At 39.6% G+C, this 24,966-nt stretch overlaps 1 protein-coding gene and 1 pseudogene across 1 annotated transcript; one reads left to right on the plus strand and one right to left on the minus strand.

The window, feature by feature from the left end:
• The first annotated feature begins 10,102 nt into the window (after positions 1-10,102).
• Positions 10,103-10,886, plus strand: LOC142174894 (uncharacterized; annotated as a pseudogene).
• Positions 10,887-11,970: 1,084 nt separating this feature from the next.
• Positions 11,971-16,166, minus strand: LOC107829133 (pentatricopeptide repeat-containing protein At2g20540). The gene is made up of 2 exons (XM_016656577.2): positions 13,591-16,166; positions 11,971-12,669 (listed from the first exon to the last, which is right to left on the minus strand). The coding sequence occupies exon 1, from the start codon at positions 15,324-15,326 to the stop codon at positions 13,755-13,757; it is 1,572 nt and encodes a 523-aa protein (XP_016512063.2). The 5' UTR covers positions 15,327-16,166; the 3' UTR covers positions 11,971-12,669; positions 13,591-13,754.
• Between the last annotated feature and the right edge of the window lie 8,800 nt (positions 16,167-24,966).

Below are 24,966 nucleotides of genomic sequence, written 5' to 3' on the forward strand. Positions count from 1 at the left end.
ACATGAGATGACCAGACAATCAAGAAACTATATATAAGTACGAGCTACCACGCTACCATGAAAGACTATACAACAAAAATCAACCGACAAAGCGTACCAAACTATACATGAGTCGACACTTGTCTATGAGCCTCTAAATGAACATAAGTGCTGCAACATAGCCGGAACAGGGCCCCGACATACCCATAATGTCTATAACAAAAATACATACCAAGACCACGGTAAGTCCGAAGAAGGGATCTCGCCAATCACCGCTGAATTGGACTGCCTACTGTAGTGGGGGAGCTGCGCCTGGCTGTCTATCAGGACCTGCAACACGACATGCAACGTCCACAAATAAAAGGATGTTAGTACGAATAAAGTACTGAGTATGTAAGGCAGGGAACCATAAGTACGAATAATAATATAAGCAGGGATAGAGAATATACAACCTGTAACGTCTGGGTACCTCTGAGGGCTACTAACATGCAATGCATGATACATATGTATATATGCATAAACTTTTAAAACATACGCCTCTGTGGGCATCATCATCATCATATCATACCCGGCCGTAATAGGCTCGGTAAAAACGTACCCGGCCATCATAAGGCTCGGTAGAATCGTACCCGGCCACGTGGAGCTCGGTAAAACCCAATTGATCAGTGGTTGCACAATAGGTGTCGTACCCGGCCGACTATAGCGCGGCTTGGTAGAGTAAAATGCATACATATATAATACTGCATGCTCGACTCATGGAATCACATTCTATACCTTTCGGAGTGACGTAAGGTCGGTATCCTCTATACACGTTATTAGGACTAACTCTTCACTATGAACCTTATAAGAATTAGGAAGTACCAACAACATTGATAATATAAGAATAAGAGAAGCAACATCAACATTAATCGCTCCATAAGAGGGGAAATAATGTAAGTACTGCTAGCTTCTAAGAGTAGAGTATCTTTTGAAGCTCGTTCATTACATTATGTATAATCGAAGTCGTGAAAAAGAAGGAAAGGGATAGACTCACATACCTTGTATATACTGCCCCAATCTCAAGCTATGCAATTGTCACAACTCCTTAGTCTACAATAAGAGAAACGATACTATCGTTATCATTTAAGCGTCATAACTATTATGTATCGACCACAACCTATTTTACGATGAAACGGGCAACACCCCCCTATATATATGACTTCACACAATTCAAAACAATCACCAAATAGCCCAAACAACATCAATAATAATCATATTGAGCCTCCCAAAACAGTCCACGCACAACCTAATCACTTCATACATACGACGGCCACCGTAGTCGTGTCAAATGACCCGGAAATGTTACGAAGAACTATCAGCCCACAACCCTACATATATATGGTGTTTTTCCACCCCCTTACACCTCCAAAACTCCACAAAATAGTAGTAAACCACGCAACCCAACAGCAACACAAAACAGTCCACAAAACAGTCCGCTACAAGTGAATAACTCGAACTCACGGCTTCCGATCACCGTCCCGTGAGTTCTTACATGTATAGAACGAATTACCATGAATTCACAGAAGAAAACATGTATGAAAGAGGGCAGTAACTTACCTTACTTGTTGGATAACTCATCCCTTCCCTTGGTTTTTCAAACTCTAGGTTTTATCTTCAATTAGAACTTGAAAGAGAGGGAAAATTGATTAGGGTTTGTGTGGGATTTTTGGGGAGGAGTTGCAGGGGTTTAATTTGGTTTTGAAGGTCTGAAATAAGGGTGAAATAATTGAGTTTATAATCCCTTAAAATTCCTCTCTTGGCCGACTTTGGGACTTTTATCTTTGTCCTCTCATTTTGGCAAGTAGGTGATGCACCTACTTGTCACCTACCAATCTGTGCAGACTTGCGAAAATACAAATATCTCTATACTTCGATATCATATTGACAAATGGTTTAATGAGTTGAAACCTAGACTCATAGATCTTTAATTTGGTGGGTAGATCACCCCGTAATTCCTTGTAAATTGGGAGAAAAGCTTAGAAACATTTGACTTAATGTTTAAGTAAAATTATGAACCTAAGTTGCGACAACGTTTGTCGACTTTTGTTTCATAACTCGTTTGACTTCAAGACTTATGATACGGGTATTATATGATTCAAATACCTTAATACATGACCTCTTGAGTGTATTAAGAATATCAAGGTTTACCTGAAAATACGAGTTACAACATCCTTGATTCGTTTAACTTCTAATACTTGTTAATCACCTTTATACACCCTTGTATCACTTAAGACCAATAGGATTAACTTCTTATCATCTCAAAGGTAATTCCTTCTTGGATTTATGTTAACTAATATATGTCATGAACTAATGCGTGTGGATATGGATTGTAACAGAATGATGGTTTTGTTTGTGCACTCGGCCTGACCATTTGCACTTAGGTGTAATGTGCTGATAGAATCCTTTTGATTTTATGGTCCACGAGGAATTTTGTTACTTTGCTGCCGATGAATTGTTTCCCATTATCACATGCTATTTCGGTAGGTATCCCGAACAACATATGATGTGGTCCCATATGAAGTCGATGACTTCTTTTTCTCTTATCTTCTCGAAGGCCTGCGCTTCTACCCATTTTGAGAAGTAGTCAGTCATAAACAAAATAAATTTAGCTTTACCTGGCGTCGTTGGTAGGGGGCTGACGATGTCCATCCCTCATTTCATAAATGGCCACGGGGATAGGACAGAATGGAGTTGTTCACTGGGTTAATGGATCATTGGTGCAAATCTTTGGCATTTATCACACCTTCGAACAAACTCCTTGGTATCCTTTTCCATGCTATCCCAATAATACCCCGCTCTGATCACCTTGTGAACCAGAGAGTCTGCACCAGAACGGTTCCCATAAGTGCCCTCGTAGATTTCTCGTAACACATAATCGCTATCCCCAGGTCCCAAGTACACTTCCAGGGGTCCATCAAAGATTCTTCTATACAGCGTTCCATTTTCATCGAGTGAGAATCGAGCTGCTTTGTCTCGAAGTGCCCTCGACTCTTTTGGGTCCATAGGGAGCTTTTCGAGCTTCAAGTAGTCGATGTACTTATTCCTCCAATCCCATATTAAACTGATTGAATTAATTTCTACATGGCCTTCTTCGACCACAAACCTCGATAGTTGGACGACAGTCCCCCGAACAATATCATCTTCTTTAACCGACGACCCCAAGTTTGTAAGTGCATTGGCGTCGATGTTATGTTCCCGTGGTACATGGTCCAATGTCCATTCCTTGAAGCAGTGCAACGTCACTTTAAGTTTGTCTAAGTACCTTTGCATTTGATCGTCTCGAACCTTGAAGCTCTCGTTTACTTGATTTACTACCAAAAGGGAGACACACTTTTCGTCGATGACCTCTGCTCCCAGGCCCTTGGCTAGTTTGAGACCTGCAATCATGGCCTCATACTCGGCCTCATTGTTAGTCAATTTAGAAGTTTTGATAGATTGCCTAATGATACTGCCCATAGGCAGTTTTAAAAAAATACCGATTTGGATCCTTTCACATTCGAGGCACCGTCTGTGAAGAGGGTCCATACCCCCGATGACGTACCTGTTTTTAGCAAGAGTTCCTTTTCTACTTCGGGTACGAGGGCAGGCGCGAAATCGGCCACGAAGTTTGCCAAAATTTGAGACTTGATAGTCGTTCGAGGCTGATATTCGATATCATACCCTCCAAGTTTGATGGCCTATTTGGCCAATCTGCCCGATAATTTGGGCTCATGCAAGACATTTCGAAATGGGTACGTAGTCAGTACACATATAGGATGTCATTGAAAATATGGTTGTAATTTTCTAGATGCGTTTATTAATGCAAGAGCTAACTTTTCCAAATGTGGGTACCTGGTTTTATCATCTCCTAGGGTTCAACTTGCATAATAGACAGGAAATTGCGTACCTTGCTATTCTCGTACCAACACGCCACTTACCTCCACCTCGGACACGGCTAAATACAAGTAGATTGTTTCATCCTCCTTCGGAGTATGGAGTAGGGGTGAGCTCGAGAGATACCGCTTTAATTCTTCCAAGGCTTGTTTGCACACCGGAGTCTATGCAAAGTTGTTCTTCTTCTTGAGTAGGGAAAAGAAATGATGGCTCCGATCTGATGACCTCGAGATAAATCGACCTAGGGCAGTTATCCGTCTGGTCAGTCGTTGTACGGCTTTCACATTGTTCACTACGATGATTTCCTTGATGGCTTTGATTTTATCGGGGTTGATCTCACTACCCCTGTTTAACACCATGAGGCCCAAGAACTTTCCCAAGCCGACTCCAAAAGCGCATTTCTCGAGGTTGAGCTTCATGTTATACTTTCTTAGGATATCGAATGTCACCTGCAAATGGGTCAAATGGTCCTCTGCGCGCAGGGACTTAACTAGCATGTTATCAATATAAACCTCTATGGATTTGCCTATTTGATGTTCCAACATTTTATTAACTAAGCGTTGATATGTGGCTACTGCATTTTTTAGCCCGAAGGGCATTATATTATAACAATACGTATCATACTTTGTGATGAAAGAAGTCTTTTCTTGGTCCTCCGTGTTCATTTGGATTTGGTTGTACCCGGAGTAGGCATCGAGAAAAGTAAGGATCTCGTGGACAGCCGTAGCATCGATCAAATGATCGATGTTGGGCAATGGGAAAAAATCTTTAGGGCATGCTTTCTTCAAATCGTTGTAGTCTACACCCATTCTAAGTTTATTCCCCTTTTTAGGGACTACCACTACGTTAGCTAGCCATTCAGGATATTTTACTTCCCTAATGGATCCTATCTTGAGAAGTTTGGTTACCTCTTCTTTGATGAATGCATGATTTAACTCGGACTAAGGTCTCCCCTTTTGCTTCACCGGTTTAAATCTAGGATTGACACTTAGTCAATGGGTAGTTATCTCAGGTGGGATCCCTGTCATATCTAAGTGGGACCAGGCGAAGCAATCAATGTTATCGATAGGAAATTGAATGAGTTTTTTTCTGAGTTCGGGGGTTAACCGTGTCCCTAGGTATAACTTTTGTTCTGGAAGATGCTCGATCAATATGGCCTACTCGAGTTCTTCGACCGCGGACTTCGTTGCATCCGATTCCTCGGGGGCAATGAAGTCCGGGGGGATGAGGACATCTTTTTTTCGTCCTCGACCACCTGTTCATCGAACACCTATCCCTCGGGCTCAACCGAGGGTATGGGTTGTGATTGTTATTTGGCCACCTGTTCGTCTTTTGACCTTTCAAATGTTGATGGTGTCGATATCGGTGCCAAGTCGTGTACGGAAAACATCTCCTTAACTGCATGCTGCTCCCCATATACTATTTTCATGCCATCCTTTGTTTGGAACTTCATCATTTGATAAAGGGTCGAGGGCACCGCCATCATGCTATGGATCCACAACCTTCCACGCAAAGCATTATACCTCATGTCACCTTCGATGACATGAAGTGTCTTGTATGGTTCCGTCCACATTGACTGGGAGGATGATTTTTCTCTTCGTTATTTCACTTGCAATGTTGAATCCATTCAAGACTCGAGGTGTTGGTATGATTTGATCGAGCAACCCGAGCTATTCCATGACTCTTGACCTGATTATATTTGCCAAACTACCTGGATCCACGAGAACACGTTTAACTTGAACTTTATTTAAAAGAATAGAAATTACCAGTGCATCGTTGTGAGGCTGAGATAAGGCCTTGATGTCTTCTTTGCTGAATGTGAGGGTGTCCTCGGGCATGTAGTCCCAAGTCCGTTTCTCCCTTGTGATAAATACTTTTGTACATTTGGATATAGGTCCATGTGGGATGTCGACTCCATCGATGATCATGTGAATTACATGTTGAGTTCTTCAGGTTCATTATTCATGTTTGCATCTCTTACTTAGAAATGGTTCTTGGCCCGATCGCTGAGAAATTCACGAAGATGCCCCTCGTTGAACAACCGGGCTACCTCTTCTCTAAGCTTCCTGCAATCCTCGGTCCTATGCCCATGAGTACCATGATACTTGCATATCAAGTTGGGGTTCCTCTAAGAAGGATCGGTCTATATAGGCTTGGGCCATCTAGTATCTCTAATTTTGTCAATGGCTGAAACTATACCCGAGGCATCGATACTGAAGTTGTACTCTGATAATCGGGGTGCCTCCACCAGTCCCAAGTGTCTATCAAACTTGGTTTTTCTCATGAGTCCCCGGGAACTTTGACCTCGATCTGCTCTTCGATCATTCCGAGGTATGTTATGCCTTGAAATGTTCCTTCGATCTTCGACGTATGGCTGATATATTTCCTTATTCGACCTTGACTCCCTATCTGCATTTCCTGATTCCTTTGTTAGTAACCTACTTGGATAAACTGAGCCCGATGGGGCTCCTACTTGTTCATCCTCGACCCTAATTTTTGATTGGTACCTGTTATGTACATTCGCCCAAGTCACGGTGGGATACTCGATTAAGTTCTGCTTCAGCTGCTCCAAAGCTATCAAACTTCGTTCGTTTAGCCCCTACATGAAGGCTTGTACGGCCCAATCATTAGAGACTGGTGGTAACTCCATTCGTTCTGACTGGAAGCGGGATACAAACTCCCTCAGCATCTTGTTCTCCTTTTGTTTTATTTTGAATACATCGAACTTCCTTGTTGCGACTTTTATGGCATCGGCATGTGCCTTTACAAATGAGTCTCCCAACATGGCAAACGAATCAATAGAGTTCGGGGGTAAGTTATGGTACCAAATCATGACACCCTTAGACAGAGTTTCCCCAAACGTTTTTAGCAAAATAGATTCAATCTCATGGTCTTTCAAATCATTTCCTTTTATGCCACAAGCATATGTGATGATGTGCTCCCGTTATATTTTGGGATATCTGGCATCCAAAACTTCTTCGGGATGGGCTTCGGAGCCGCACTCTAGGGGAATGGTTTTTGCACAAACCTCTTCGAGTCCAGTCCTTTCAAAATATGAGGTGCTCTTGGTATTTGGTCGACCCTTGAGTTGTATGTTTCCATATTTTTGTCGTTGTCCTCAATTTTCTTTTCTCCGGACTCGACCCTCTTAGTGAGTTCTTCAAGCATTTTCATAATCGCAGGGTCAGTCCCCGAGCCACTTTCACTGGGCCTCTCTAGCGCCGTTTCAGCACGCCGAGTGTTCACTGGTTCGACTATGTTTAGAGTTCTATTCTGACTCTGAAGTTGAGCGATGGAGACTTGATGAGCTTGCAACATCTCGAATATCACTTGGAGGCTAACTCCCCTTTTTCCATTTCTGGCGTTCCTTGGTCCCTTGGTCGGGCTTCCATGTGTGCATTCCTTCCAAGGTCTATGCCTGCATCTGTGTTTAGAGCATTATACGAACTGATATCAACTAGCTCCATATTTGGCACTCCCTCAGGATTTATGGGTGGTACATCGACCCCTATACCGTTGTTTTCTCCAAGTCCCTCACTGTCATGAACAGGTGCGTTTTGTATGCTAGACATATCTTAGCCTGAAATCAAAGAATCTTTGACAAGAAAAAGTGTGAAGAATAATGTGTGTTATTAGAAAACTAGCACTAAACTAATCACTATTATCTTTAGCCCCACGGTGGGCGCCAAACTGTTTACCTAGAAAAAGGTGAGTAATAACTAAAGATCATTTGTGGTTTTAAAGATATGTGATTTATTCCAATACTAGTGAATATACAAGTAATACTAGATTTAAGTAAGAAGAATTGATAAATCAAACCAGTATTGTTAGAGAAATAGGGACCTCGAGCTCGATTATCTCGGGGGCCTCAAAGTGAGTTAAGTGCAAGTAAAGTATGAACAATAAACTGATGATAATAAAGTTGAAGAACAATTGTGGAGCACAGTAAACGAGAAAAGCAAAGTAGAATGTTCTATTGTAGTGAATGAGATCCCTTTTACAAAGATTAGGGTCCCCTTTATATAGAAGGGGAAAACCCTAATATGGTACATTTCCAATTATGGTGAAGAATTCTATTGGTACAGTTGTATAACAACCTAGTACGAACTTGTACTATTTCGTACAAATCTTATCCCTTAATTTATACTCTGACCCACGTGTCCTTGAGAAATTTCCGCTCTTTCTTGAGTGTCATCGAAATTATACTTTCCTCGTGGGCCTCTGATCTGCTTCTCGAGGTACACCCATCCTGGCCAGGGTATGATCAAGTCTTCGATTCTTACTCCGAGTTTCCGAACTCGAACTCGAAGTATGATCAAGTCTTCGAAATCGAGCTCTCCGATTTAGATCGTATACAATATATTTTATTGATAGTAAGGTAAAGAACAACAACGAATTGCATTAGGGAAGCTATCAGAGAGATGTTAGGGGTAATGAAGGGTTATTCCAGAGGTCACAAATGGGACTGGTGGTGGAATGAGGAGGTACAAATAAAAGTGGAAGCTAAAAAAGCAGCATATCTGAAGCTAGTAGAGAGTACATATGAGGATGAAAAGAGGACATGTAAATGTTATAAGAAGGTAAGGAAAGAGGAAAAATTGGCAGTCACGGCGGCTAAGACTGCAGCTTTTGAGCGATTGTATGAGGATCTTGGGGGGTCTTCCTCACCTGTTCTAGTGATATAGGCCCATCCGGTCGAGAGAAGAGACTTGAGATTAGCCACTAAGTGAAGTACCAATGAGAGGATCAGCTTCAGCCATAACCAATACGGAGGGATTGACAGCCCCGCTGACCTTTTCTAAAAGCATCTTGGGTCGAAGGCTGGTTGTAAAGTAAAGAAAGGTGGTGCGCTTCGAATTTGAATTCTTTTGATAGAAAGAAGAACCCCGTCCCACGAGTGGAGGGAGGTCCTGGGTCGTATCATTTTTCAACTGTCCGTTGGTACTAAGGACGCTTTATCGAGACTTTTTCACTCATCCCTTTTGGTTTGGGGATGACAAGTACTTCGTCTCGAGTAGGACATCGGTGATCTCTACATTCACCTATGTAATTTTGAGAAGGTCCCTCAGTTCCTCGGCAGCACCTCGAGGTGAATTTAGTTATCTTACATGAGACGAGGGCTATTCCCCACTCCATGGCATGACACTTTTCGCTCATCCATTCTGCCAGTCCAGACGCAGCTTAAGATTGTCGAATCTAATCTAATTTCTATGACCTAACTTCTGCTATTTGAACCAGTTAAGTTGATTGCTGAACCTGACTTTACTTTGACATGTTGGCCTTTCCCTATATCTTAATTAATCGGATGAGTCAGTGTCTATCCTAAGGAGGTAACAGAAAGCTGTACTGGTTAGTCAAGAGAAGGGAAAAGAAGGTCCGTGACCTGGACCAAGTGCGGTGCATCAAAGATGGAGATGGTAAGGTTCTGGTGGAAGAGGCATGTATCAGGAGTATATGGCAGGAGTACTTCCATTGACTCTTGAACGAGGGAGGGGACAAGGACATCGTGCTAGGTCAGTTGGAAAACTCATGGAGTCAGAGGGATTTTGGGTAATGTAGGAGCAATGTAGAAGATGAACAGAGGTAAGGCAACTAGGCCTGACGAACTCATAGTGGAATTTTAGAAAGAAGTGGGTCGGGCTGGCTTGGAGTGGCTTACTAGTTTGTTTAATATCATTTTCAGGACGAAGAATATGCCTGAAGATTGGCGATGGAGTTTGATGATCCCGTTGTATAAGAACAAAGGTGATATACAGAATTGTAACAACTATAGGGGTATTAAGCTATTGAGTCATACTATGAAAGTTTGGGAGAGGGTGGTGGAAAGGAGGATGCGACGTAGTGTTACTATTTATGAGAAACAGTTTGGATTTATGTTTGGACGGTCTACTACAGAAGTCATTCACATTGTGAGGAGATTCGGAGCAGTATAGGAAGAGGACGAAGGACTTGCACATGGTATTCATTGACCTAGAGAAAGCCTACGATAAAGTACCAAGAGAGGTCCTATGGACATGTATGGAGGCTAGCATTGTCCTGGTAGCTACATTAGGGTGATTAAGGACATATACGAGGGAGTGAATTGGGTGAGAACTGCGAGAGTCGACTCAATCATTTCCCAGTGGAGATGGGGTTGCACTAGGGATCGGCTCTTAGCCCGTTTATGTTTGCCTTACTGTTAGATGTGCTGACCCGACACATACAATGGGAGATGCCATGGTGTATGTTTTTCGTTGATGACATAGTACTGATTGACGAGATGCGAGGCGGAGTTAACGCTAGGTTGGAAGTTTGGAGACAGACACTGGAGTCTAAAGGTTTCAAGTTGAGTAGGTCAAAAACTGAGTATTTAGAGTGCAAGTTTAGTGACGGGTTACATGAAGAAGGAGTGAAAGTGAAGATTGGTACTCAAGTCATCCCCAAAAGGGATAGTTTCAAGAATCTTGGGGCTATTATGCAAGGTAATGGGGAGATTGACGAGGATGTTACTCATCGCATTAGAGCAGGTGGATAAGATGGAGGCTCGCCTTAGGGGTTTTGTGTGATAAGAATGTACCACCCGGACTTAAGGGCAAGTTCTATAAAGTGGTGGTAGACCAGCTATGTTGTATGGGGCTGAGTGTTAGCATGTCAAGAAGTCCCATGTCCAGAAAATGAAAGTAGCGGAAATGAGGATGTTGAGATGGATGTGTGGACATACTAGGAAGGACAGAATTAGGAATGAAGTTATTAGGGACAAGGTAGGAGTGACATCTGTGGAGGACAAGTTACGGGAATCCAGGTTGAGATGGTTTGGGCATATGAAGAGGAAAGACATATATGCATCGGTTAGGAGGTGTGAGGGGTTGTCCATGGTGGATATGCGGAGGGGAAAGCCTAAGAAGTATTGGGAAGAGATTATTAAGCAGGACATGTCATTGTTTCAGCTTACCGAGGATATGACCCATGATAAGAAGGTGCGGAGGTCGAGGATTAGGGTTGTGATTGACAGTTAGTAGTGTGTTCCTCCTAGGCCTATCAGTAGTACTAAGAATAATTTTGTATTATCCTAGTTATGGTTCTTTATTATTACATGTTGTGTTCTTTATCAAAAAAATTATTTCATGTTGTGTTTGTTGTTGTGTCATTCATGCCTGTCACTATAATGCATTGTTGTCACCTTTGTTTACTACTTGGCTGCTTTATCTTATTTCTATTGTTCCTTGAGCCGAGGGTCTATCGAAATCAGCTTCCCTATCTTTATAAGGTAGGGTAAGGTATGTGTACACACTACCCACCCCAAACTCCATTTATGGGATTACAATGGATTTGTTGTTGTTATTGTTGATAATATAAAATGAATTATAATGCCAATGTCGGTGTTTACTTTGGAAAAAAATCTAATAAGATACGGATTAAACTTAGTTTATGTTTAATTCATCGCTTAACGACAAAAGAGTGAGCATGATAATTAGTAGAGACTAGAGAGCATGTAATGTTAACACGGGGGGATTTTAAAATTGATTGAAGGTTTAAATAATGCATTAGGAACAAGTGAACAACCTAGGTTTGGAGCTCTAGAGCTGTTGAGTGGGATCCACCATTACTAAAGAGAACTACAAAACAAGTACTGTAATCTTGGGCTAATTTCCTATTAGTAGTTCATTAGGTTGTTAATGAAATAATTTATCTTTCAGAACACTTAAATAATTAAAAACTTCTTAGGTGGTTTACGACTCGTGCGTTCTCTAACATTCTGCAATGCTTATATCAGGCTAACTATAGATATAAAATTATAAACCAACTAATAACATCTTTAAAATGGTGTACTTTCCTTTTTCTATTTTTTTTATAAAATTAAAGAACTCGTAGATCATCTACTCCTTCGGCAACTAAGCATATGACCAAATGTTTCATGAAGTGGGTGAAAATCACATGAGCTTAGAGTTCAAATTTCAAATACTAGGTTCTTTTTATTTGCTTAAGTTTTGAGGGAGAAAGCTACAGTATGAAAGTTGCTTTTTGAGAAGGGTGTTTTTTGGGACCTGGCCCAATATTGAACCCAAGTGTGAGGAAAATTGAAAGGAAAACCCAAGACAATAATGAAAGACTTCAAGCTCAAAATATATTAACAAAAAGCCCAATACATGCTGCTTTGATTTAGAATGTAAACTAGCTTCTATGTTGCTCGGACTCTCGTAAACTGTTGCTGGGTGCGTGTCGGATCCTCCAAAAATGCACTAATTTTGAAGGATCCGACACAGGTGCAGCAACATTTTTGAGAGTCCGCACAACATAAACTAGCTTTTACTGAGCCGATGGTCTATCGGAAACAGCCTCTTTACCTTCACAAGGTAGGGGGTAAGATCTGCGCACGCACTACCCTCCCCAGACTCCACTTGTAGGATTACACTAGGATTGTTGTTGTTGTAATCTTCAATATGACAAAGCAGCAGTCGAATATTCAACAATTTCAAGTAATTCAAAGGATACATGTATAAAGATCAGTCAGATGCATTCTCACTGTTAATTCTGATGCATGACAACGGTCCAGTCCTTATCATGTTAACCGTAATGATCTAAAGTGCCCTGTGTTTGAAAAATGCCCGTTGAATCGACTTTAGGGTGAAATGCAAGTTTATCCAATGATAAGAATATGGATGATCTGGCCAGGAGGAAGTTTAGAAGAAGGCAAAACAAGAACGAATTTAAGGCCAAGAACAACAGCCTGTATGTTACTATCTGTTATTCCAGTGACCGAGAGCATATGACACTTGAATTTAAGTTTTGTTGTTCAATCTGGTCAAGCAAGCAGAAAAATAGTTATAATTCAAGTCATTGAGGGAACAGAAAGCATGAAAAAAAAAAATTAAAAAAAAACTAAAAATAAAAAGAGGCACACAAGCATATAGACATAAATATCAAGAGTCAAATGCTTGAAAAAGAGCCATCTTGAATGCTATATTACTGATCAAAACACCATATATAAAAAAGAAGTAACTCATGAAATTGCAAACCCTTTGATTATCATGTTAACTAAAATAGCAATGCTTTTCACCTATCATAACTAGAAATGACTATCCAAATTCAGATTCGATACAAGTCCGCATTTGTTTCATCTTCCCAGGTCAAATGAAAATTAGTTTGAAGAGGTTTTCAAACATTATTATTCAGCTTCTATAGAAGACACTACTACATGATCGGTAACCTGTAATGGAAAAATCTAGCAAGTTTCCTCTCATTTTCATACAGTGATGCGCAGACACTATAGGTGTTCCATGATATAAGCAATTGAAGTATACGACTTTTTTTCCTGAATTAAAGCCAATCAATCTCAGGTTCTACCCACCCGTGGTGATGAAGGATTTGGGATTGACCCCTATCTTGTATATTAAGATCTAAAGTTGAATACATGAACAAGGGGGACATAATACCTCACCTCCTCAAAGCCTAAGTGAGAATCGGGCAAGCTTGTTCCTTACCTCCTCAAAGCCTAAGTGAGAATCGGACAGGCCCAGTTCTTTACAAAAAGTAAGCTTCCAAAAGTTAGATTTTAAACTAGTGTAACTAGCTAAATTACACCTATATTGAAGTGATGTGACTGGTGAGCCATGTAGCAATGTAAGTGTTCAGCATCTTACAGAACAATGAACATCATAGAAAATATAGTGTATTCTGAAACTATTAATGCACTCGATTGAGGAGACGAGGCAAACTTACACCTCATTTTCCAACATTTGAAGGCTGAAGTGGACGAGATTTGGACTGCAGTGATACTGATGAAACATTTTAAAGAGATTTTGATCAAAGAAATCGCGATATCTTCAAGAAACCAACAACAAACCCAGTGAAATCCCACTGTTATCTTCAAGAACCAAGAACTTTTAATCCATGATAAATCCTGGACTTTCTTGACCAACCTCCATGAAGTCCGGAACATATCCAGATGATCTTAACGCCTTCATCAATCCTCTCAAGGCTCCATATATCTCTTTTGACTTGGAATGCCTCTCGTCAAAGCAATAGAACTCAGACACTTCATCTTCAACCTCAATCAAGCTGCATCCTGGTACCTTCCGGGACCCAGTGTCCCGCATCGCCACTTTCAGCTCTGCCACATCTTTCCACCTCCGAGCATCACCGCAGATATTTGCAAGCATAACATAATTTGCAGGGTTTTTTGGGTCAAGCTCAATAAGTTTCTGAAGAGCCAGTCTTGCAAAGTCAATTTTCTTGTATATTCTACATGCTGCGAGTAAAGCAGTCCAAATGACAGCATCGGCTCGTACAGGCATCTTCTCCACAAAATTCACCGCCTGCTCCAAAAGACCAGCTCGTCCCAACAGATCAACCATGCAACCATAATGCTCAATTTGAGGCACGGTGGAATATTCATTCATCATCGAGTTAAAATAGGTAAAACCATCTGCAACTAAACCCATGTGAGAACACGCACATAACACACCAATAAAAGTAATTCCATCTGGTTTAACTCCAGAATTCTTCATCTCTGCAAACAAACTCAAGGCATCACTACCACAACCATGCACTGCTAAGCCATTAATGATGGTATTCCAGGAAATCAAATCTCTTTTATCCATGCTCCTAAACACATCAATTGCATGACCAACCACCCCACATTTTGCATACATATCAATCAACCCATGGGCAACATACACATTGTGCTTATAGCCGTTGCTCTCGGCATATATGTGCACCCACTTACCCAAATCAAGAGCACCTAATCCCGTGCAAGCAGACAACACATTCACAAGAGTGGCATCATTAGGCTGCACGTCAGACTCATTTAGCATCCTTTTAAAGGCATCAATAACCTCACTAAAACGTCCATTGTGAGCATAACCTCCAATCAAACCATTCCAGGAAAAAATATTTCTTTCTTGCATCACTTCGAAAAGTTTCTCACACCCCTCGACATCCCCACTATTAGCATATCCATTCAACAAAGTATTCCAGGACATTAAATCCTTATTTGGCATCACATCGAAAAGCTTTCTAGCCTCTACCATATCCCCACATTCAATGTATCCTGTAACCATTCTATTCCATAATACAACATCTCGCTCAGGCGCCAAGTCAAAAAGCATTCTTCCTGATGCCAAATCGCCATTCGCAACATATCCGTTGATCATAGAAGTCCATGTAAACACATTCCGTAAAACCATCTCATTAAACACCCTATAAGCGCATTTCACTCTTCCCACACCCGAATACATATCGATCAACGTAGTACCCACAAAACTATTACTCAAAAATCCAACCTTTAGCACAACAGCATGCACTTCTTCCCCTTCTACCAAAGCTAACAACTTTACACAAGACTTCAAAACCATAGGAAAAGTAAAACAATTCGGCCTAACATCTTCGTCCATCATTCTCCGAAACAACACTACTACATCTCTGTACATATCATTCTGGAGATACCCTTTGAACATTATGTTAAAAGGAGAAGCATCTAACTCAGGAATTTGATCGAACACATGGTGGGTATAGGAAATATGCCTTAACTCCAAACATTTTGATAAAAGAGGAGGGATAATGTATTGGGTATAGCCAATACATTGAGTTATAATTTGTGTTTGAATCTGTTTGACTTGCTTTATAGTTTTACATGATTTTAAGAAAGTAATGAACTTTTCTTCAAGGAGTCTATGAGGAGTCTTTAAGGATATGTTTATAGCAATTTTAGCTATTTGGGAAGAAAAATACTTTGATGGGTGATGGGAAGGGCAAGCTTGACAGTGGCTAAACTTTAAATTATTTGCAACAGAGAGCTCAAAGCAACGGCAAACTAGGAGGAAAGGTAAGTTTGTTTCCTTATATTGGAGAGTATCTTTCAATATAGTCAATTACTTACTTTAGCAGAAAATGTATTCAATCTGACAAGTCAGTGGAATAGAAGCTGAGAAAGAATGGAATAGGAAAAATTTGTTTCCTCTGCCTTAGATCAATCAATCAAACACAATAGCAAATGAAAACCATGCAGGATACAGTAATGAATGATGAAGAGCCAGATCAATTACTTCACAGCGTAAACAAACCAAAGGAAGGGACGAACGGGAAAGATAGCTTCAAGGAAAAATTAATCTCCCCTGAAAACAACAGCACACCACTGGATTTTGAATGCGAGGCTTTCAATAATATATCTCTTGAAGATGAAACATAAATCTGGAAAAGCACCCTAACTTTATACACATTCCAGCACAAAATAAAGAAAGGCTATATCAACCATGGAAGCAATCTGTCATCAAAAAGCTTCTTGGGAAAGGACTAGGATATTGTTACTCATTGTATTGTATTATTATCCCAAAATAATGTTTTGATTGTTTCACTAAAATTAGTTTTATTGTATTGTTAAATTTATTGTTCCGTAATAATGAAAAGTTCCATATTTTGAAACAACCGATTTGGTGAGCTCAAATTATTTCCTATTTTTCTTTTCAATCATGCTCTAACTTATTACTCTATGATTCTATTTTACCATTTAGCTTTTTTTATTTTAACTCTAAGTGGCCGTTTGGACATAAAAATTGTAAAATTCCAAAACAGGGGTGAAAATATTTTTCAAGTGAAAATGGTATTTGAAATTTAGAGTTGTGTTTGGACGTGAATATAACTTTGGGTTGTTTTGAAGTTTTGTTAGTGATTTGAGTGAAAATTTTGAAAAATAACTTTTTGGAGTTTTTCAAATTTTCGAAAGTTTCCAAAATGCATCTTCAAGCGAAAATGGAAATTTTATGAACAAATATTGATTTCGAAAAAAAAGTAAAAAAAAAATTGACAAAAAGGGAAAAGAAAAAAATTTATGTCTAAACGGGCTCTAAATCTCCCACCTATAACCTACTTTGTCTTCGTCCCTTTTTTTTCAAAATTTCTGCCGCTTCCAACTCCAGCGTAAAATTGCTAAATTTGTTAGAATTTGCATGAATTTAATTACTCAATCTATTTACAAGACATATTTGGTGATAAATAGTAGAAAGGGGTTTTCTTAAATTATTTTTATGTGTAATTCTTGATAAATTTAATATTTAAATAATTTGGGGGTATTTTAGTAAACTTATCAATTACAGTACAGTACGATACAATCAAACCAAACATGCAAAATGCTATTTAACAACAGCAAACAATACAATCTATTCAAACGTTGTATTTATAAAACGATATAATACAACACAATACATTATAAAACGATGAGTAACAACCATCCAAACAAGTTGTAAGAGATAAAGTACACAGGCTATGGAGATTAGTAGAAGTCCTAAATTTAATGAACTTGGGGAATGATTTCAACCTCGTAAAGTTTACTTCACGAGAAATCTACAACAAAGCCCTACAGTAGGGGCCATGGTTCATTGGATCACAATACCTATCAATCCGACAAGGGGAGCCAAAGTTCAATCCATATGAAGCAAAATCAATCACAACTATCATATAGATACGCCTGCAAGACCTACCAACTGAATTTTACGACATAACGATTCTAAAAAGGATTAGCCAAATGTTAGGAACACTACGAAAAATCGATAACTGCACAACACAAGCAACTAGAGGACGATATGCAAGACTATGCATCCGGGCCCCAATAGGCAAAACACAACATCAGTGTTATTGGGAACCCACCTCCAGCAGATACAATATGAGGACACTAACCCCCTATTCACCCTATGTGGATGCTTAAGGCATAAACACAACCAATGTACAACGAAGATACAATCATAGGCAACCACGTCAAGAAATGGAGAAAGTATAAGCCAACCGGCCTATGAATGGCCTTGAAAAACAATTGTATACTCAAAGAGAAAAGAAAAAGAACATGTAAACACTCAAAACAAAATCCAGTACCAATTCCAGTACCAGTAGTTATTGCAGATGCAGGATTGGGCTTTCAAAGTAAGGAAGCCCAAAAGGAAAAAATAAGCAAAGACGAGGGGTATCTAACCAATACCATCATCAAAGAGGAAAGATCTATTGTCAAAACTGACGGAGGAATACACGGCAGCACTGGAGTAGATATCAAATCTATAGTACCAAGCACTCAGAAAACATAGATAGTACACACAATACCCACATACATCCTGTCTCCATTACACAACCACGTAACTCGAATTCCAACCATCAAGTGGAGCCTACACAACCACAAAAGGAGACCAAAATCACACTAGTCTAAAAGGGATCTACATCAATGCATGATGTGGCATGTGATGAAACACCTACATACCATGGGAAATACACTAAGAAAAAATCCTCTACATTCTTTATATACACGCATAACTCTTTCTCTATATTGTCAGATACACTAACTGACAACATCCTATACAAAACCTATGACAATACCAAAACAGGTAATGACTACACGAGTCCGGAACCAAAATGTGGTTTTTTTTACTTAAAATACGCAAATAAGTGTTAAAAAAAAAGTTACCAAACTATATATAACGCCACAAAAGTGGCGCTATACAGTAACGGTAACTGCATCGTTACTGTATAGCGCCACTTTTGTGGCGTTATATATAGTAAAACTGACACATCTTACATAGTGTCACTATTAATGGCGCTATACCCCTTATTACCTGACCCCACCAATAATTTATGGGTTCAATAATTCAAAAGCATATAAAGCCACTTTTTGTGGCGCTATATACAAAAAAAAACCTCTCCGACTAGCCATTTCCTATATAAACATCGTAGAATCGCCACAACTTCATTCAAAAATTTTTTTTAACTCTTGTTGGTTTCAATTGTTGTTAAATTCTCCAGCATTTTTTCATTATGTCTGAAGAACGTAGAATAAGAGTATCATTATATTGGGGGGTGAGGTTGTGATGGAGAATAACTCTGTGGGCTACAGTTTACCTGCTAAGTGTAATGTTAAATTGCCACTTTCAATGGAGTACGAAACATTGATATCGTTGTTATGCAAAAAAATGAGTGTGAGAAAACGTTCAGTGATACTCAAAGTAACCGGAAGATATCCGTATTCCGTTACGCCGCAAGGGGTTGCTTTTTACTCAGAGTTTAACATCGATGATGATGACACTTTGAGTGATTTCCTGAGGACTCCGGACGAATGCCGGGAATTTCTTGTAATTACAATGTTGGAGATGTACGTGAAGGTCGAAGACGTTCCAAAAAATGAGGTTGTGCATAGTAGAGATAACCCCCAGTCATCGGGTGGTTATTCTGGATCAGTTTTTGCTGGACATGTTCCGGATGAAAGATTTTTTCTTGATTTAAATTTATCACCGTCGGCAAATGAGCAGTGAGAAAATAATTTATACCCTGCTTCCATAATTCACAAGAAGAGTGGTAAACTTCAATTTTCATTTGTGTTAATTATGTATATTTTTGGCGTATTGAATTAATTTTAACGCTCATTTATTTAATAGGGGGTACCGGCCGGATATGAATTTTACAAGTGGCCCATCCGGTAGTCATCACCTAACTAAAAACGTTCATCATGGAATGTCATCACATTACGACTTGTAAGTGAAATGATATAGCCATATATAAAGCATTTATTAATTTAGTAGCTTATATTTTTGTTGAAATGTGCAGTGAAAACGAGCAAGTTGAACTACCCGTACTCACTCAATTGCCCGAAAACGACATATTACATCAGGATCTGGCAGATGCACAGAGTGAGGAAGAGAACAACGATTACGATAACAATGCCGATGAATCGGGAGACGAGACACCATTTGCTCGTGAGGATGGTGATGAAGAGGACGAGGAGGAAGGACCCGATTTGAAGAGAGCCCCCATAGACGAAAAGTGTACGAGTCTGAAGTGTCGTTTCATTCAAGGGAGATTCCTTATATTGATAACTTGCCAGCCGTGCCGGATGTGGAAGCTCTCACAAGGGATTTTGATGAAATCCGGACAGCAATGTGGGATGAGTCTAGACCAACGGTGCTTGCAAAGGGGATGCTTTTTCCTGATAAAGCACGCGTAAGCAGGGCTTGTAAAATGCACAATGTTAAAGAGTGTCGTGAGATGCAGGTATCAGAGTCAAGTCCGACGGTATACAAGGCTATTTGCCGCAGGTGGTTTTGGCCATGTAATTGGATGTTGCGTGCGTCGAAGAAGAAGACAGGTATGTGGAAAGTGGGTAAATACATTCCCACCCACACATGCGAAATGGACACTTTCAACGGGAATCACTTCAACTTGGATATTGACTTGATATCTCTTGTACTTATTCCGCACATCGAAGCGTCCATAAGGTATAAAATCAAAGAGTGCATTACAGCAGTCCACCAGGAATATGGCCACACAATTACTAAAAGAAAGGCATATCTTGGGCGCAAAAGAGCGTTTGAAATAGTCTATGGTAACTGGGATAAGTCATTTGCAGATCTGCCTAGGTACATGGCTGCACTACAGCACTTTAACCCCGGAACAGTTGTTGAATGGAAGCTTGAGCGGAGTCCGGGTAAACCAGAATATATATTCAATTACGTGTTCTGGGCGTTTAAGCCAGCAATTGATGGTTTTCCGTATTGCCGGCCCGTAATATCCATAGACGGAACTCATGTCTATGGAAAGTACGATATCAACCTATTGATAGCCGTGGCAGTGAATACTAATGGACAGATATTTCCTCTAGCCTTTGCTATTTGTGCCAATGAAAGCACAGAGACGTGGACAATGTTTTTGAACCACCTGAAAGAGCACGTTATCAAACAGCGTTCAGGTATTTGTCTAATATCTGATCGGCATGGGGTATATTAAGTTCTGTGGAGAACCTTCCTGCCTGGCAAGAACCTTATGCATACCACTGTTACTGTGTGAGGCACTTTAAGGCCAATTTCAAGAAGGCACATCCCAAAAAGGATCTACATGATTTGATGTGGATGGCAGCAACAGACCACCAACAACATAAATTCCGAAGGCATATGGATTCTATCAGGCAAGGAGACGAGGCAGCCTATCGTTGGTTAATGCGACATGACCCTGAAAAGTGGACGTTGCATGAAGATGGTGGCAGACGCTGGGGAATTCTTACTACAAACGTGTCAGAATCCTTCAACGGGTTATTAAAGTCGGCAAGAGGATTGCTCGTCACAGCCATGGTGTGTATGTCGTTCAAGCAGATGGCGGAGAGGTTTGTGCAGCGGTCTTCAGCTGCAACAGAATTGATGGAAATGGGTGTTGAATTTATGCCAGTGCCTATGAAGAGATTAGAGAAATACAGACGGCGAGCACATTGACATTCCTTTTTGCAATATGATAACGAACGAGGTATTTTTGAAGTTCGCACCGCTATCCATAATAATCGGGGTAATAATGTACATACTGTAAATGAATCTACAAGGTTATGCTCATGTGGGAAATGGTCAATCTACCACATGCCTTGTTCACATGCCATCAAGTGTTTTCAACGTGTTGGTTATGCGGAGACCAACTATATTGATCAACAATATAGTGTTTCCAAATACCTAAACACATATAGTGGTCAGTTGCAGCCAGTGGGTGCTGAGCATTACTGGCCCCCAGAACCATTTAAAATGGTGTGTAACAAGTCCTATTTGCGTAAAAGACAGGTGCAGAAGAGAACGCGTATACGGAACCAAATGGATGTTAGTGATACCGTATATGCGCGCAAATGTGGTATATGCTCGCAAACAGGACACGACCGTAGAAAATGTCCTTTGGGTGGCAACAGTAATCAAGCTCAGGGCGGGTGTTCTTCTATTGTACCTAACTACCCATGAGTTCATGTTGTAATAATTATTTGTTATGTATACGATTTAAGTATTTATGAAATAAAATTTTCTTGTTTGTTAATTATGATTTGTACTTTCCCATTTTACCTATTTAAATAATAATTTAATATAATTATCGGTATATTTATTATGTGTGTGTTGTCTTGTCGACATCACGATACTTAATACGCAAAATATAGTGCCATTATATATGGCGCTATGTGTGTCTTGTCTTGTCGAACTGAAAAAGCTGAAAAAGCTGACCGGCTGACATAAAGTCGTCTTATCAACATCATGATATGGCGCCATTAGATATGGCGCTATATGTGTGTTGTTTCGCCTATAAATAATGGGGTCATTGTAGTTATTTTGTGTGCTAAAAATTTCCCCCAGAAATATTTCATTAAAAGTAAGTAAGGTTTTTTATTATAAGCAAATATTTCACAAATGGCTCAACCTGGTCGTCCACTGTCGCACCTCCTTTCCACCGCGCCAGCTGGGCGCATGGGGAGTTTTCTCCAATTAAAGGACAGTCGAAACGGGATTTGTTTATTTGTTTTAGAGTCGCCACCTGGGAATTTTAAGGCGTCCCAAGTCGCCAATTATAATCCCTGAATCGAGGAGAATATGACTCTGTTTATTATTCTGCGAACCAGAAATCCTGAGTAAGGAATTCTGTTAATCCGGAAGAAGGTGTTAGGCATTTTCGAATTCCGTGGTTCTAGCACGGTCGCTTAACTGTTTTTATTATTGGCTTAATTGTCTTGATTTTTATTAAATACCTTTTGTTACGTGATTTTTCTACCGCTTTTACTTATTGTGATTAAGGACCCTTCTTTGAATCGAATTACGCATACGTATATTCGTGTTACAAAAAAAATGCGGAATTGTGTCACGCGTACGTGTACACAATAACTTTTGGTAATATATTTATTAAACAATCATTTTTTCAAAATTGTGTCGAATCAAGAATGTTTGTTTTTCTTGAATAGTGAACCGTACATCTCGGGTTTTTATGAAATTGATTTAACGCCTTTGGATAAATCCTTTTATTAAATATTCGTTCGAAATTGCGCATACGCATAGTCCGAATTTTTACTTTTAAAAATATAATCAGGGTACGCAAACGTATCCCTAATTGCGCAAAATATTTGTAATGGTTTAGGGATTTCCACAAATTGTTTATTATATTTATGTATTTCTTTTATGTGAAAATCATGAGAAACTCCGGTGGTGAAATCTTGGCCGTTGGTTGGATTTAATCCAACGGCCCTTGATGAGAGGTGACCAAACGACGTCGTTTGGTTCTGGCTTTGAATTGGACCGGACAGGTTGTTTGGATTGGGCTGACAGGGGGGTAAATTGATTTGGGCCTGGCCTGAAATGTTTAATAAATATTTATTAAGCAAGATGACCACAGAATCCCCAGCGGATTCGAAGGGTTTGTCCTCGAATCCCCGTCCGATCAAGCAAGATGAAGGGCCAGGATTAATTCATTAAACCAAACGACGTCGTTTGGTTTAAAGTTGGGGTCGGACTGAATCGGGTTAATGGATCGGACGGACGATATCGATCCACCCCACCCCTATATAAGTCCCAAACACTTACCCCGGCCCCTAACTAAACACCCCCCCCATCCTCTCATGTTCATCATCTTCCCAAACAGACCCCTAACCCTAGCCGCCCCTATTCCCCTTCGCCTGAAACCCGGCGGCATCAACGCCGCCGGTCACCAAAGTAACACCCCAGAACCCCCTGAACCTCCTCTATCCAAATGTGTTATCTGCTTGGTTCGAATCTCCCTGAAGATTCTCGAATCTTCATTTGAAGATTCGAGCCAAGTTCAGATCTAAACCAAACAGCACTTAGTTAACACCATAGCTTCCCCTAGTCATCCTGAGTATGGATCTGTTGGTTGTTTGGCTCGAATCAGTTCTGAACTTCTCGAATCTTCTTTTGAAGATTCGAGCCAAACAAAAAATTACCCAGATCTATTTCAAACTCACACCAGTTACCCCCCTGGCCTCCCTCGTGCCTAGAACATCTTTGGTTTCCCTCGAATCTGACCAGAAAATGGTTGAATCCCAAATCGAACCTTCAGAAACCCTAAATTTTCCAAGAATGGAATCTTTTTCACTTCAGACAAAGATTGAGGTTTAATTGACCTTAGTCAAAGTATTTTCAGTAGAAAATACTTCGACTAAGGTCTGTTTGATTTCAAACAAAGTCCAAATCCAAGTTGAGTTCGAGTCGGAATAAAATTGAAGATTCAAAGGTATTTTTCTATTTATTTTTGTGTATTATACGTGTATTTTTTGTGTTTGTTTTAGTCTGTGTCAATAGCTTTTTTAATTTTTTTTCATATTTGTTTTGATCAATTCTGTCATTTCTGTCTACTTAATCCGAATGTGAATTGTTTCTGTTGGTTGTGATTGTTTACAATGTGTGTAATCGACTCGATTAAGTTCGTCGATTAGTTATATTACGAATTTTCATTTCTAAAAATGTTGACTAAAACAGTCTGCTTATATTGTTTTAGACTAATTATTGACAAATGTTGTAAATAATCAATTGATTAATGCTCGTCAATTAAATCATGATTGTTTGTGAATCAGTGAATTCAAATGTATGCTGTATATGTTATTTTCTGAACAGGGCATTGTCAGTATATTGACAATGCTCCTGTGTATGTGTGATCTTAGTTCAATTATAAGTTCAATTTGCATTATTGTGCTGAACCCAGTGTAATATTGTCAAGTTTGAGTTCAAGTTTACAAATGATGATTAGATGTAATTGTGATAGAATGTTTACATTCTTAGGATTCAGTCCAGAACCTAAGAGAATTGGTTATAGCTGTGTTAAATCAGTTTGATAATTAAGTTTGAACAGATTTTTAAATGTGTTTTGTAAATTCTGTTATGATTATTGCATTTAAGGCAGTAATAATAGTAATTACAGTAGGATTTCAGGGACATTTCTGGGTATGAAACAGATAAAACAGTAAAGGTAATATGATATAATAGTGGGCTGATAATGGAGTGTTAATGGCTATTAGTTAATGATACTAATGGGGAACAAGGGATAATGGGCTGCTGAAAATCAGGGAAAAGTTAGCCTAATGGAATTTAAAGTGGAAAAACATATTTTTAATGGAAATATTCTGTTTTTAAAGGATAAAGGGGGTCCAGGCAGCACTTAAAAAGAAAGGGGCAGACCTGTATAAATACAGGAAGCTGGACAGATTTTTGAAAAAAAGGAGAGATTTTTAGGACTGAGATTTTGGAAGAAAAGAAAATAATTCAGATTTTTTTTTAAAAAAAAAGGAAAGAGAGGAAGAAAACAGAAAAAGAAATAGAAAAGAGAACATTC

This window comes from Nicotiana tabacum, chromosome 20 (assembly GCF_000715075.1).
Source record: "Nicotiana tabacum cultivar K326 chromosome 20, ASM71507v2, whole genome shotgun sequence".
Classification (NCBI taxonomy): domain Eukaryota; kingdom Viridiplantae; phylum Streptophyta; class Magnoliopsida; order Solanales; family Solanaceae; genus Nicotiana; species Nicotiana tabacum.